The 14,500-nt window shown below is 31.0% G+C and overlaps 2 protein-coding genes across 5 annotated transcripts in view; one reads left to right on the top strand and one right to left on the bottom strand.

The window, feature by feature from the left end:
* The window catches only part of LOC110995397 (adenylate cyclase type 2), a 118,301-nt gene that overhangs the window by 21,698 nt on the left and 82,103 nt on the right, over window positions 1-14,500 (bottom strand). For all 4 annotated transcript variants that reach the window (XM_022262552.2, XM_022262554.2, XM_045627917.1 and 1 more), the window contains one exon: window positions 174-386. In XM_022262552.2, coding sequence (XP_022118244.1) covers window positions 174-386 — 213 coding nt within the window. The remainder of the gene's footprint in view (window positions 1-173; window positions 387-14,500) is intronic.
* The window catches only part of LOC110995398 (E3 ubiquitin-protein ligase SINA-like 5), a 37,956-nt gene continuing 34,407 nt past the window's right edge, over window positions 10,952-14,500 (top strand). The window contains exon 1 of the mRNA XM_022262555.2: window positions 10,952-11,104. Coding sequence (XP_022118247.1) covers window positions 11,081-11,104 — 24 coding nt within the window. The 5' untranslated portion in view covers window positions 10,952-11,080. The remainder of the gene's footprint in view (window positions 11,105-14,500) is intronic.

The following is a 14,500-nucleotide window of genomic DNA, read 5'->3' as shown; positions in this document are numbered from 1 at the left end:
TTTTGATGAAACGGTTGAACGCGATGCAATCATATTTTGTATTAAATATTTTAACAATCTATAAAATACGTGACCGTAAAGTAATACGCTTCTCTTAAAAGTCTACGGCGCGGCGGATACATTTGATAAAATAGACAATAAAATATTTCTCTAGCAGTAAAATCGATACTAACCTGTGCAATTTGATCGAATCTTCCAAATAGTTCATTTAGTGTCTTCACCAAGTCAGAAGCACTCAGTCTCTCGGATAGCGGAGTGAAGTTGACGATATCTGCGTATAATATGCTGACATTGTTATGTCTTTGCACGTGCATTTCATGGAAGCGTGTCTGCTTGCTGCTATCTACGCACGCGTCAGCCATTTTTAACATAATAGATCTTTTTACCTGCAGACAAAATATGGATGTTAGACAAGCGGTAAACAAATATATTGTTTATTTATAAAAAAACAAAATCGACGAAATCTGGTAATTCTCAAGAATTTTTGGTAGTTTTTTTTGCATTTTTTAAATTGCCTTACGCATACAACGTGGCATGGTTCCTTCGTGGTGAAACTATCGGAATAGGTTTTAATAGTAAGAAATCAGTTTTATAGAATATTATTATTATTATAAATTTTATTTGCCACTTCACGATATTGTATTTTACGGGTTTACATGCTGCAGGTATTAAACATCTTTGTAAGGGGCTACATGTATGCAGCCTTCCATCGCGGACAGAAAATATATAAAGAGATGACTATATACTATGAGCATTAGTCTAAAGCAGGAGAGTTGTGGGTGTGTGAATATGAATAAAGCTTGTGTGAAAGAATTTCATTTAAAGCCTACCTCAAAAACATTCGTAGCATTGTAATCAAGGATTTCGAAAATTTTTGAAAAGATTTCGATTGTAATATAAATAAATAATTACTTAACAAAAATAAAGTTTATGGTAGAAAAATGCCCCAAGAAAGCAGAAAAAGCTATGCGAATGTTGGCAAATAGATTTGATTTCCAAATTGTGTTTTTACGTAGATTTATATTGTACGTGTAAATATTAACTTGTATTCGAATGGTACATAAAAAATATGATACACCATACATGATGATAATGATAAGAATATGTTAAAATGTACGTGGATGTTGTAATGACTTTGGTAAATACAACTTATTCCGGAATTCAACTTCATTTAAATTCAATGGTAGGGGAGCCCACGATGCTAAATGGGGATTTACTCGAGCGTCGTGGAGACCTATTGGGTTGCAAAGCTTAGATGATAAGAAGAAAAAAATGTTAAATGATATATACCTTTTCATCGGTGGGGAAAGCGGCTATAGATGTTTAAATATGTAAAAAAAAATTGTTGCATGGACATACTCGAGCGCGTCAGATATTGATAGCATCAATGTTCTACGTATTTTTAATAATGTACGTATGTTAATCTGATCATTTGCATGATGGGGGTGGTTGTACGTAAGGGTTAAAAATGAAAAAAAAAAATATTTAATCGAGCGCGTCAGGTTTTCTAAGGGGGTGTTAAGTGCACCAAAACAAAAGCTCTCATTCAATAATCTGACGATTTCGATCTGACGCAAACTCGCAGCCATTATTATAATGTGCAAAAAAAATTCGCCATTTTGAAATACTCGAGCGCGTCAGATTAAGATATATATGGTTCAGATTTATATTTTAAACGTACTGTCTCATAATCTGACGATTATCTAGAGGGATTTGCCTGATCTGACAAATAAAATATTAGAAAAACGGTTCACCCTAAAGGCCATGCCTGCAATACCATTCCTGGGCGCTTAAAATTGTACTTATGAGCTCGCTGAGTTCAAAGAAATAATATTTCTATGCGTTTGAGTTCTCCCAGCTCGAAAGTCTGATAGAAGTTTCATAGAACACTATTTTTGAAATTTTCAAACCCCAATAACTTTTGAATGGATCAAGCAATTTTCCCGCGGTTGACGGCGATCGACGCATTTTTTAAGCTCTACTTTCATCAAAAACGATAATCCGATATGAAATGTCGAAGTTATGTGATAGAAACACTTTTTTCGGTTTTCTTTCGTTCACGATATCTCTCGAACGAATCAACCGATTTTGACCAATTTGGTGGCGATCGACGTCGTTTTTCAAGCTTAAAGGTGGATTAGTTTGTTGAAGTTGATGGATAAAGCCGTTTAAAAGTTATTGCAAAAAAACACTTTCAAAAAAACAAATTGTTATTTTTTTAGATTTTTCAAAATTTCTCAAAATCATTCGGTCCGAATCGGTTCAAATTCACATGAAATCTAATTTTGAGGGAAACGCGGAGAAGGAAATGTAGGCATCACGCAGCTGCACGCGTTTATCGCACGAACTTTATCGACGAAATTTTGTTATTTCGGCTTGCGGAAATCGTCAGATTATATATTTTTCAATATTCTTGAATTATTTCATTCAAAATAAAAAAAAAAATTAGCTACGCTCGAGAATGTCAAGATGACGTTTTTTTTTTACAACTTTGCTGCCCTCCCCTCTCTTTACGTCACTCTCAAATTGTCAGATTAGTGGAATATACACTTTTTAGGATGTGATTAATTCACACTACCTTAATCTGACGCGCTCGAGAATGTCTGATGATCAATTTTTTTTTACTAATCTGATCCTGTATCCTTCACGGGCGGCCTTTTATATGGGCCTCATATTTGGTGGAGGTACTTAACCGGGTACAAGGTATCCCCCTATATATTAATCTGCCGCGCTTGAGTAAATCCCGAAATCCCCTCTTGGGCTCCCCTACTACAAGTACACTTGGCGCAAAAAGATTCGAAGTAATAATCTACTCTAAACGAATCCTTTGAAAATGCCTTTTGTGACAAAATTTACTGCGTTCCAACATAAATAAAAATTGTGTTTATTCATTTGATAGCAACCATTATAATTTGGGAACCCTTTTAAGTAAAAAAAAACATGTGTCAACCTGGGGTTCCGAACTCTTCCGTAACAAACTTAATAGTAATAATGTAAACATATACATTATATAAATTATTATTGTTTTTTCAACTGTTTCCAACCCGCCAGAGTGAATGAGTAAGTGTGTGTGATCATGTCAGCCAGGACCAATTACAATCACAGCACACACGCATTACACACTTAAAACATACGTTGTTCTTCTTTCTAATTTAATTTAATATTTGTTTCTTTGATTATTGTTATTTTGTGTGTGTATTTTGTTAGTAATAAATGTTATGTTTATGTCTATGCGAGTGAATGAAATGTGAACTACATATTAGACCAGCGTTTCCAACTCTTCGTAAGAAGTGTTCATAAGCCAGTCCTTTGATCGTATTTTATAATTTAGATTAAAACAGTTTTTTACGTAAATAATACATGCTGAAAACGTCATGCTTTTAATAATTTTGGTCGTTCCACAACTGACTGTCAGTTTCTTAAGACAGTTTTTCACCACAATGTGAAACGAGGAACTGGATGTGAACTTCAGGAAAAGAGCGTACCAACTAATCAAAGGCCGGCAATACACTTGAGAGCAATGTGAGTCTGTCCGTTCGCCTTTTGTTACATATAAAGCTTTATAAACAGAGCAAAATACAATTAATGTCCATGAATTTCTCTCCCTTCTTGACTAAACAAACCTCAGCTGGGCAAAAAAGCAATTTAAGTATACAAAGCTTTCTTTTATATCAAATGAAACTTGATAATAATGAAATCTCTATTTGTCGCTGACAAGTTCACCCGTCACAAACTTTTTATATTAAAAGCCGGATTCTAATCGACCTGGATGAAGTTTCAGTGTCAGACTCAAGTAACAAAGCTAATTCCAAGCTTCGAAAGCCAAGAATAAATTTTGAGTATAAAGACTTTGTAATATCAGTTAATTAATATATTACAGCTTGTACTCTCTAGCGCACTGTATATATTATGTTTTGTTTGTAAATGTATATAAATCAGTCAATCAATCATGGAGGATGGTTCCAAGCATATTCCTATCAAAGCCTGCACTGAAACAATGTCAACATTTGAAGGAAATGAAGGAAGCAAGTACCCTAAAGTTGGGATTTACCTAAAAAGTATTTACAGTATTAAACTTTTTTTATTTTACAACATCAAAGACAGACAAGTCATCATTTTTTTCGAATGCATACTCCACGGTATAAACCTCATTTATAGACTTTTTTAGAAGAATAATACTTGACGACCGACAGTTTAATGTCAATATGTCAACAAAAAAGCCATGTTATAAAATTGTCACCAAATAACAGGTGTAAGAAGATATAAATTAGGTCATAAATACAAATATTATTCCTAATGATATGAATTTACATTTGTTAAAGAAATATATGATGTCATTATCTCGAGTGAATTTAATCCATTTAATACATATATTGAACTATTTTAAACTACAATAAGTGGTTATTGTATCTATGTCGCAATAATAATTGATATCAAAATCAATCAATTAATCAAATCATTAATTATTTTTATTAGTTAAATAAAATATAAAGGTCTTTCTATTTGCTACTTTCAAAAGGTAGCTTCGTGTGGCGAAGAATGTGCAAGAAACTCCACACTTACTCTTTTAAATTAGGGTTTACAGCATTTGTATACATTACTTAAATAATTATATGTGAAGACAATGTAGTCAAAATAACAAAAGTATGTAAAATTAGATCAGCAACCAATTGATTTTGTCAAGGCTTGTCTTATGGAGCAGGGCATGAGCAACATATTTCCAAGCATCTTGAATATAATACTCTAATTTGTAATATTCTTGTTTATAAAGTGTAGTTTTAATAAAAAAAAAGCTTTTTTGCCTATTTAGTTTTAATGTCACAAGGTATTTTATTGTAACATTCAACACAATACCCCATAAATGATGTTTGAACTATGATGATTCATGATTCAATATATTCCTTAAATAGTAAGGTAAACTTTGACTTCGGAGATCGCTAAGTTAGTCTCTCACAAATACTTATTGAACTTTGACGATTGATTCTTAATTTGAAAATAAAATATTTCAACCTTTTTAGATCTAAGTATTATGATCTCAGTATTTGTTTCATGATAATGTATAAAAGACAAGTAGGTGATCAGCCTCCTGTGTCTCAGGTAAGGACGGTTTCCTCATGGACGATGATTCCTTTACCTTTCGTTCAGTATTAAATGCGCACATAGAATTGGAAATGGACTTTCCATTGGTGCACAGCCGGGGACCGAACCTACGACCTCAGGGATGAGAGCATATTGAACCAACACTGTTCTCACATTAATAAAACCAATAAAAAACTATGTTTACCCAGTAAAAATCTTGGACTTATAAATATGTATGTTGAAATTAGGTAATATTATTCTTTTTAAATATATGTGTGGATAATTATTATATTCGGACTAGAAGGTAATCAGATGCTTGTGCCGGAACAGATAAATTTTGAATCTAAGACACGCCAGATTTTACATAAGAGTGAATTGCGTACATACAAGATTCACTGGCACCAAGATTTATACGCGACCTACATCTAATCTTATTTAGTAATTCACCGTTGCCTAATAATTTATTCAAGAAAAACAATTGAAATTTGTTACTACTCAAGAGATTATTTGTTAAATTTATGTAATATATGAAAAATTACCTAATAGATTAAGATATTTTTGAACTTATACTTTTGGCGCGTTAGGAAAAAAAGATGAGATTAAATTTTAACGATGCGCGCACACCGTCACAAAAAACCGACACCCAATCGTCAACGTAGTTTTTTTTAATTAGATAAACTTTATTTAATTACATAATGCGTTATAATAAAACTTTCAATTCATTAAATATAATTTATTGTGTGTTTTTGCTACAATCGTGAAATTTTAAAAAGGTTTTCATTCTGTTACGCCAAAGAAGTATAACTTCTAACGAGTGTACGTAAGTACACGTTTTTTTTTAGCTCATAGATCATCGAAAATCTAGTTTATTTAATTTCTCATTGGTCTACATAGATAAATTAACGATGCTGTTCATTTTAAACAAAGGCTGTGATAACGTATCTATGAGATAATCAAGCCGAACACAACTAAGCAAAATAATTACTCTAACTCACTTCAGTTGAGTGTTTTATCAATACTCCAGATACACAATATTTAATTCTATAGTGTTATTGTTACGATTTAATACATTTAATAGGAAAATTTTCTAGTTCTATATATTATATTTTCCAGCAGTTTTGGCTTAGTGGCTTGAGCGAGTGATTTTTATCCCTGAGGTTCGAATCTCAGCTGTGCATCAATGGACTTTCTATGGACGCATTTAACATTTGCTCAACCGGTGAAGGATACATCGCGCGCATGCCGTAACTGCCGTGCGGAGCCCTATTTTCAACGTCTACTTAAATTTATAAATAATGGAGATGGAATTCCGGAAGTTCGGACTTTTGTATTGGAAATTTCCTCCTCTTTAACGAGCTTTTTTCAAAATTGCTGAAATGTTAATATTCTTTCGAGTTATTAACAAACACTTAATATCGTTTTTTTTCATCTTATTTTGTTAATGACAATTGTAATTTTTAATCTGCACCAATATCCTTTAAAAACATTTTTCTAGAGGTAATTCCGAATCGAATGAACCATCGCTCATATTTTTAGGACCTTTATCTCTATTTTTCACGTTTTTGAATTTGTTGACTAAACTTACCATAGACCCAAAAAGTCGAGCATCCTATGAGATTGAAATTGAATAGATAATGATATAGCTGTTCAGTCAATTACTATGAAAAAATACGAATTGAATCTAATTATTCCATCAAAATATATAAGTTTTATTTATGGCTATTAGTTTCTCTTCAGCACAAGCTATGGGTAAAGAAAGTTATAAAGAAGCCTGGCCCGTAATAACACGATCAATTGTTAAGCATCAATTAATCATTATTTTGACGGTAAAAGAGATAACGCATGCAAAACAAAATCAGGACAATAATCTATGTCAGTAAATTATAAATATATAGTCGATAACAAATGAAATTTTGTAAATTAAATAATTTGATATCGCTTTCAATTTGGCCTAATCTATATTATGTTATATATCAAGGCAAATGCAGAAACGTATGATAGACAATATACCTATAGTAGTTTTATTCTGGAAGTACAATGTCTTCACATATAATTATTCTTTAGAGTTTCTTGTCCATTCTTCACACGAAACTACCTTTTGGAAGAGGCAACTAGAAACATAAAGATGTATATTTTATTTAACGTTCAAAAGTGCCATTTAGTGGTATAATATGAATAAATGATTTTATATCGTGTTATCTGCAACTAGACCCGAAGTCTACATATATAATAATATCGAACATTCAAATCATAAGCTTAAACTCTATTTAACATATCAATATATTAGGAGTATTACCTTTTTTATGTTACAGGGGGTTAAGTGATACCACCCATTGATACTCACATTTCTTGAGAGATAACAAGTTCATATCCTTTAAAAATTGACAGCTAAATAACCTCAAACGTGTTTATAAATTACATGGCTATACAATCTTTACAACTCTTAAAAAATAACCATTATATATTAAAATTTAATATCCTTGCTTTCAAAACACGAAAATAGGAAACAAGATAAATATAAAGAAACAACAACAATCTGATTATTATTATAAATAGCAGTTTAACGAACACACAAATCTACACAGAATTCTAGATAACATTAGCGTCGTAAAAGCGAGTATAGTTCAATTCTCCAAGTGAAATCGAACAAATTTCGGTTTAAGACGTCTAATCAAATTCGTCAATTTCCCGCCCGCTTCGACTCCATTTCATTTACACGAATATGAAGAGTGATTGTGTGGCTTACTGCTGATTAGCTTTCGGTCTATCTATACCCTTCAATATAGGTCTACGTAATAAATACATGATAATACTCCTGGTGCCATAGTTTTTTATAATTTGTGAGCACCTTTTTATATTATCCTTCACTGTTTACATACGTCTTAATTGATCTGTTTTGATCCATAAGTTTGTCTATTTCTCTGCCTATTGCCTCCTTATCTTGCTTTTCTCACAGTGGTTGTAAGGAAGAAATCGCTCAAAATTGATAAGGCCGCCAGTTGTCGCTCTTTTTATTTAATTATGTCTGTTTTTTTATATTTCTATACATACAACAAGTGTTAATAAATAAAAATACTGCTGCTGTATACTAGAATTACTTGTACAAAAGCCGACGCTCGATATGTAGGCAAACTTAAGAAACACGAGAGAAAAAAGTCGATGAATAAGTTATAAAAGTTTAGTTTTTCTATACAAAATGTATTTCAAAGTGTGTTATTACCTGCTTTACCCGGAAGATTGAGGGATTAGCATCGCTTAGTTAGGCTTAAATATTATCAATTATAATAAAACTATCAATAATGCCAAAATATTAATTACTCTAATGAGGTACTTAACGCTTTGCAGTGCCATAAAATTAAACAAAATGGCATTGTCAAAGATTATTCCAAGAATTGTTTTACTGTTTACTCAAATAATTAAAAGGAAGTCGGCAAAATATTTTATGAGCAGCGAAAGTAAAGTTCATTTACTAATTGAACATTTTAAAATATTAAACGTAATTGAACATTTCCTTAATTATTGAAAAGTATGCAAAATAGATAGACAATTAACTTATGGCGACATATTTAACTATATATGGTCATAATTTAATAGTATTTAATTTTTTGGTAATTTTGTTTAATTGTATTTAGTTAGGATTTTCTGCTCTGTGTTAATATCTTATTTACTCTTAGATGTTATCCTAAGTGATCTCTTCGTTAGTTCCTTACCCATAAACTTATTAATATTTTTTAGACAGAACTAGACAGTCGTTTGGCCTTAAACATACCTGTCTAAGATCCTGTTTACCGCTGTTTTATTTCAATAGTTAAAAAAGTTTTTATTCCAAAAGTATTACGAACTTTTATCACACCTTTCAGTGTAAAGATTGCTTTGACATTAAAGTCATTTTTGACATTTGTCGTCGATGACCTTATTATGCTTAAAACTTTACCGTTACCAGATATTACATGATTTGTTGTTCTAAAATTTTAATAACCGAATAGTCATGCGTGTTCAAGTTATAAATTCAATTAATACATACACTGTGTAATAGTAAACAATGTTTCGTATTATCTAATTGGTAAAATTACTGACGTAATCCAATTAAATTATTACGAACAATTAGAAATTAATTATATATGTTACATACAGTTTACATATTAGTTACCTTCACTTATATAAAATGGTAAACACGGATACGGAATTCCAAATAATATGGAAAAAAACTGTTTATTTTCTTATATTGGTAATATACCTATGACGTGTGCATTTCGCTTTGCCGGGGAAACTTTTATTTATACCATATTGTAAATGTCAAAGCCATCAGTTTCATTATATAAGGAAAGATTTGGATAGTTGTAACGAATAAACACAAACGGTTTAAAAACTCCTACATTATCAAATGTATATTATGTCAAATATTACAAAAAAAAATCTTGGCGTACAATTGGCATATTAGCTGGCTGCTAGCAATAATGTGGACATAAATGTTTGTTTATCTGATCTACGAAACGGATATTATGTTATAACTTAGGATTTTGATCTTAAAGTTCTCTTCAGAGTTCGGAATGTGATAAAGACTGATGACTTTATCTCTGAGACCTCGGTAGAAAACGAAAGTGACTCATATAGGGACTTTTTTATGAGGCTCAGCTTATGGTACGCGATAATGTCGCTTATGGGTTTCCACTGACAATGCCAGGGGTCTCTCAAGTGGAAACCGGCCTTTTAAGAATTGGTACGCTCTATGCTTCAGTAGGCCGTTGGTTCTACATAGTGGTAGCATGGGGCAAAAACTGCCTTGTAAAACGCTCAGATCTCCCAACTCATGTCGAGGTGATACGGGTGGAATTTCATATACTACCTCGACTACCGATGATGAAACTCAGCGTCGCCGACTTTTTGGGTTTAAGGCAAGCCTTAAGTTATGTACATAGAAAGAAAGTCGATTAGTGCACAGCCCGAAATTGAAGTTAATACCTTAGATATGAGAGTCACACATTGAAGCCACTAAGCAAACAGTCATGAGACATTTATTGTATAATTATAATGCAAGACTTACGTAGATAATAGAAATAAATCGTCTGGTGACAAAGAAAAAATTGCAGTAAATTATCGTTTATTAACCCTAACAATTGTATGTAATTATATTAGAAATCATGTCTCAATCTGTCCTTAATACGAACAATTATAGTTATTGTCGTATGTATTGCATTTAGAGAAGCTGATGATAAATAATATTGTTTTAAAAATTGCTATAATTGCCTCAAGAAACTAATATTTAATAGGAACTAATGTTTAACAGATTATAGAAGGGAATAGTTTCAGAAACTTGTGTTAATAAAATGAAATGAAAATTGGTAAGATTTCTTCTCAATAAATGACGTACGTTTAATTTAATAATAGAAATAGATAATAGAAAGTAAATAGAGGACGTTTTTATCGTTATATCAAGAGCAAATAAATCTTTAGTGAATCAATAAATTACCTTTATCAGAATATTAATATTATTGTTTACAAACACCGCCTATCTTGTTTGAACGGTGTTATCGAAAAATGACTCTACATTATCCAATTGATGTCTCGAAACGGGGTTTTAAGGCTATTCTCTTATAGAATAATATAGCTATTAGAAAACTGTTTTAATAATAATTGTTGTTTACGCGACTGCGTAAACAACGATTATTGCGAAAAAAAACGACTGTTCGACATTAAATCATACTTCAACAATTTTCATTTCTCTACCTTTATAAATTTATATGAAATGTTGGCACAAAAAATAAATATTAAAAATCTACTGAACTTTTCCGGAATCTCCTGTAACGTCGCACAGTTATTTTACGCAGTCTGCAACAGCGTATGATTCATCTGCGCTTGCACTGCCACCGACCGCTTAGCGATCATAACCATTCGACGCGTTGTGCTAGACGCACGTGTGTGACTGTTCTTCCCTTTCGATTATGAAATTATTGTGAGTGATAGTGAAGTTTAGTGAACTTAGTGTCGGTAAATAAACAATATGTTTCCAAGAATACAAGGATTGGTAAGTGTATATTTTATTTTTATCGCGTAATATCCTTTTTATTATATTTGTTATTGATTTAAAATATTTAATCTTTGGATTTGAATTAAAGCCTTTTTGTAAAGAAAATTGAATAATCCTAAATTCACAATTTAGCTATTCACAACTGCGTTACAATTGCATGAATGTACACCAAATAAATAGTTCATAACAGAAAGGTTGAATTTATTACATTTACTTTATCGTAAACACTTGATTACCTTGCTTACACAGCCTTAAACTTAAGTTTAAACACAACCAAGGATTATTTTAAAAACAGTTTAAATTTTGAAAGAAATATTTTTGGAAATCGAAAAAGTTTTTACTTTATGATAATTATAGCCAAGTAACCTCATTTAATTATTTTATAGCCTCTTTAACCTACTAAACCAAATACGAAATGAAATTTTAATCTGTCTTATGTCCGATTGGTTTACTGCATATTATTCATTATTATCACGTACGCTTTCTATCACTTTTCCTGTTCTAAATACGTAATGTTATTGTTCAGTTTCTAACACGGTTTCTAGATTCTTTAACATATATCCTATTACAGTATTTATATCTTTAACACCCGATCTGATATCAGCAAAATGAAACGCAAATCTATGAAAGTGATCAAACTTCAGACTAATATTTCGTCGATTTAGTTTTGTTTTCGTGATTTCTATATATGCGATAGACAGAAAGACCATTGATGTTCGATTGGGGATTGCCAGTTCTTCTTACCCGCTCTACGCCCTTGACTTGCGAACTGGTGGTAAATGTAAATTTACGATTAATTTAATTTGTTTTTCTTGACGTTCATAAGTGTACATGTTTACGTAAATGAATAAAGATATTATGACTATGACTATGACTAAACCTTAGATGTGAGAGTCGCACGCTGAAGCCCAACACTGCCTATTTTTCGATGCAATCCTTAAAGTCATATAGACTATTAAATACCATTTTTGAATAAACATATGTCTATCTATTAAAGTATTCTGTATAAGTAGTTATATGTTTTTCAAAGCCTTTTTGAAATCTAAATAAATTCTTATTTAGCCAAAACATTAACCTGTCGTGGGATAATACTTAAACGTCACATGAATCAACAAATAAGTAACCTGGAAAATGCTATGATATTCGTAAAAAGTTACGGTAATTCTAAGAAGACAATGACGTGTCGATGAGTTCAAATTTAAGAGTAATTGAAATTTCTCTGAATCACATATGAGGAAGCAAATTGAGTCATGATTTAAACCACTCTAAGGTTCTCTACTTAGATATTGTATGTTTCTGTGAGATATAAATAATAAAAATATAATATAATATATGCTTAAATTAGATAATTAAACTATTTAACAGTATTAATTGTGAAATCAAAACCAGGCCATGCCAAAATTTGTGACCATATGACGATATATACATACATTTATATTATGTATAAAAATATATATAGACGTAAAATATACTTCGATGAGAAAATCTGTAAAAAAGTACTATTATATACTATATACTATATACAAATCATTTATTTCAATTTGACCTATTAAAAAAGGTACTTTTAAAAATCAAAATTAGATACAGATTAATATTTAAAAAATACGTCATCATACGGAGAGGAATGGGCAAGAATATCCATACTTTATTAAAAACTTAGTCTATTAAAAACGTTTTTATAATATTTTGTATACATTCATTTGATGATATGTGCATACCAAACAACTATCTCTTCAATAATATCGTAGATGTCCTGTAATCTTTAAAATCCCTTTAAGAGTCTCATTCGTATAAAATAGTAAACTATAAATTGGTTTACCTGACATTTCATAAAAGGCATGGCTTTACATAATGAAAGTCATTACGAATCTGACATTGCAAGAAACGTGTTACATTCCGTAAAAGTTATAACATAAAAATTATTTACAATCATTTTTGATCAATTAACAGTAATTGAAAACCAAAAAAAGCCTACGTTCGTTAAATTCTACTCGTACTATAGGATTCGTTTCTAAATTCATTGAGCTTCATATTTAAAAAAAAAATCAGAGGCGCGCGCAAGTCTTTCAGGTTCAGGACCTTTGATTTCTGTATCCAATTCATGTTCATTTGTCAATCTGTTCTGTAGGTGATCAATGACCTTTTGACTTTTTGGGTCTAAGGAAAGCCGGTTTCCCTACTCTTTCCTTCAACGTTCGAGCGAATGTTAAATAAGCACATCGAAAGAAGACCAACGCCCCGCTGGAGATCGCACCTGCAACCTTCGGGATGAGAGTCGCACGCTGAAGCGACTAGAAATACCGGTCTGCATTAATATTTATATGTATTTAAATACATAACAGTAATAGACTATTAGTGATTTATTATTTTAAAACACAGCCTTATGTATATAAAAATATTGTAAATAGTTTTACTAGACAATAATATAGCGTGTATTTTTGGCAACATGAGCTAAGCTAGGTATAATAATCTCGGATCCTAAAATATTATTTACTATTACCTCGCTTATATCGCAACACCTGGTTCTAACACTAAGCCGACGAAGGGTTTTATCATAGAAATGTTTTAGATTCATAAGTATTTTATGTACCTTAAATGCTGCCAGAATTAAAAGTACACTGCTATAGGGACCAAACTTTTTAAATTTAATTAAATTTTCTTTTTTATTATTTTTCTTAATACTGAAAAATATTTGTTAGTTCTTATTACGTAGTAGATAAATTTACAGAATTTACAATTTCCTTTACCTACATAGTAATGATAAAAAATAATTAAAACGCATACAAAGTGCAGGCCCTATTTGTATTTAGTTTTATGTCATATCAAATAGTGCATTAATGGTAATCTTTAGACTACAAAGGATACAAAATATTTCACCGGTATCATTAAAACATATTAGATAATATGTTTTTTCCTCACCAAACATTTGGTATGAATTATAAATGAAGAATATTGTTTTGCCACGAGTTAATATTTTATTTTTTGTAACTTGTTTGTATTAATTATGTACAAAACCTGAATATTATCAGTCGTCTGTAGACATTTATTTTTGAATTTTAGAAACGCATCCACTTAGTATAAATTTTAGTAGAATTAATAGTATTTTGAAATAAATTTTACTTCTGAATCAGGATAGACTACATTCACAGACTGTTATAGTGCTTACGCACACAATCAAACAATATTAAAAATACATTTAGCATATTTAGTTCCGTTCTGCCACTCTGAAACTCGAAACGAAACTGTCAAAATGGCGTCGGCAAACTATAATTTTGATGTTTTTTTTTCCAAAGTTTAATGATAAACAGTGACAATAATAATGTTGAAACTTGAGGTGGGACTGACTGGAGTAATTTATTTTATAAAGAAATATTTTATTAAGTGAATGTTTTA

Source organism: Pieris rapae, chromosome 4, assembly GCF_905147795.1.
Source record: "Pieris rapae chromosome 4, ilPieRapa1.1, whole genome shotgun sequence".
Classification (NCBI taxonomy): Eukaryota; Metazoa; Arthropoda; class Insecta; order Lepidoptera; family Pieridae; genus Pieris; species Pieris rapae.
Note: the sequence above shows the minus strand (reverse complement) of the source record. Positions and strands in the feature narration are given on the sequence as shown.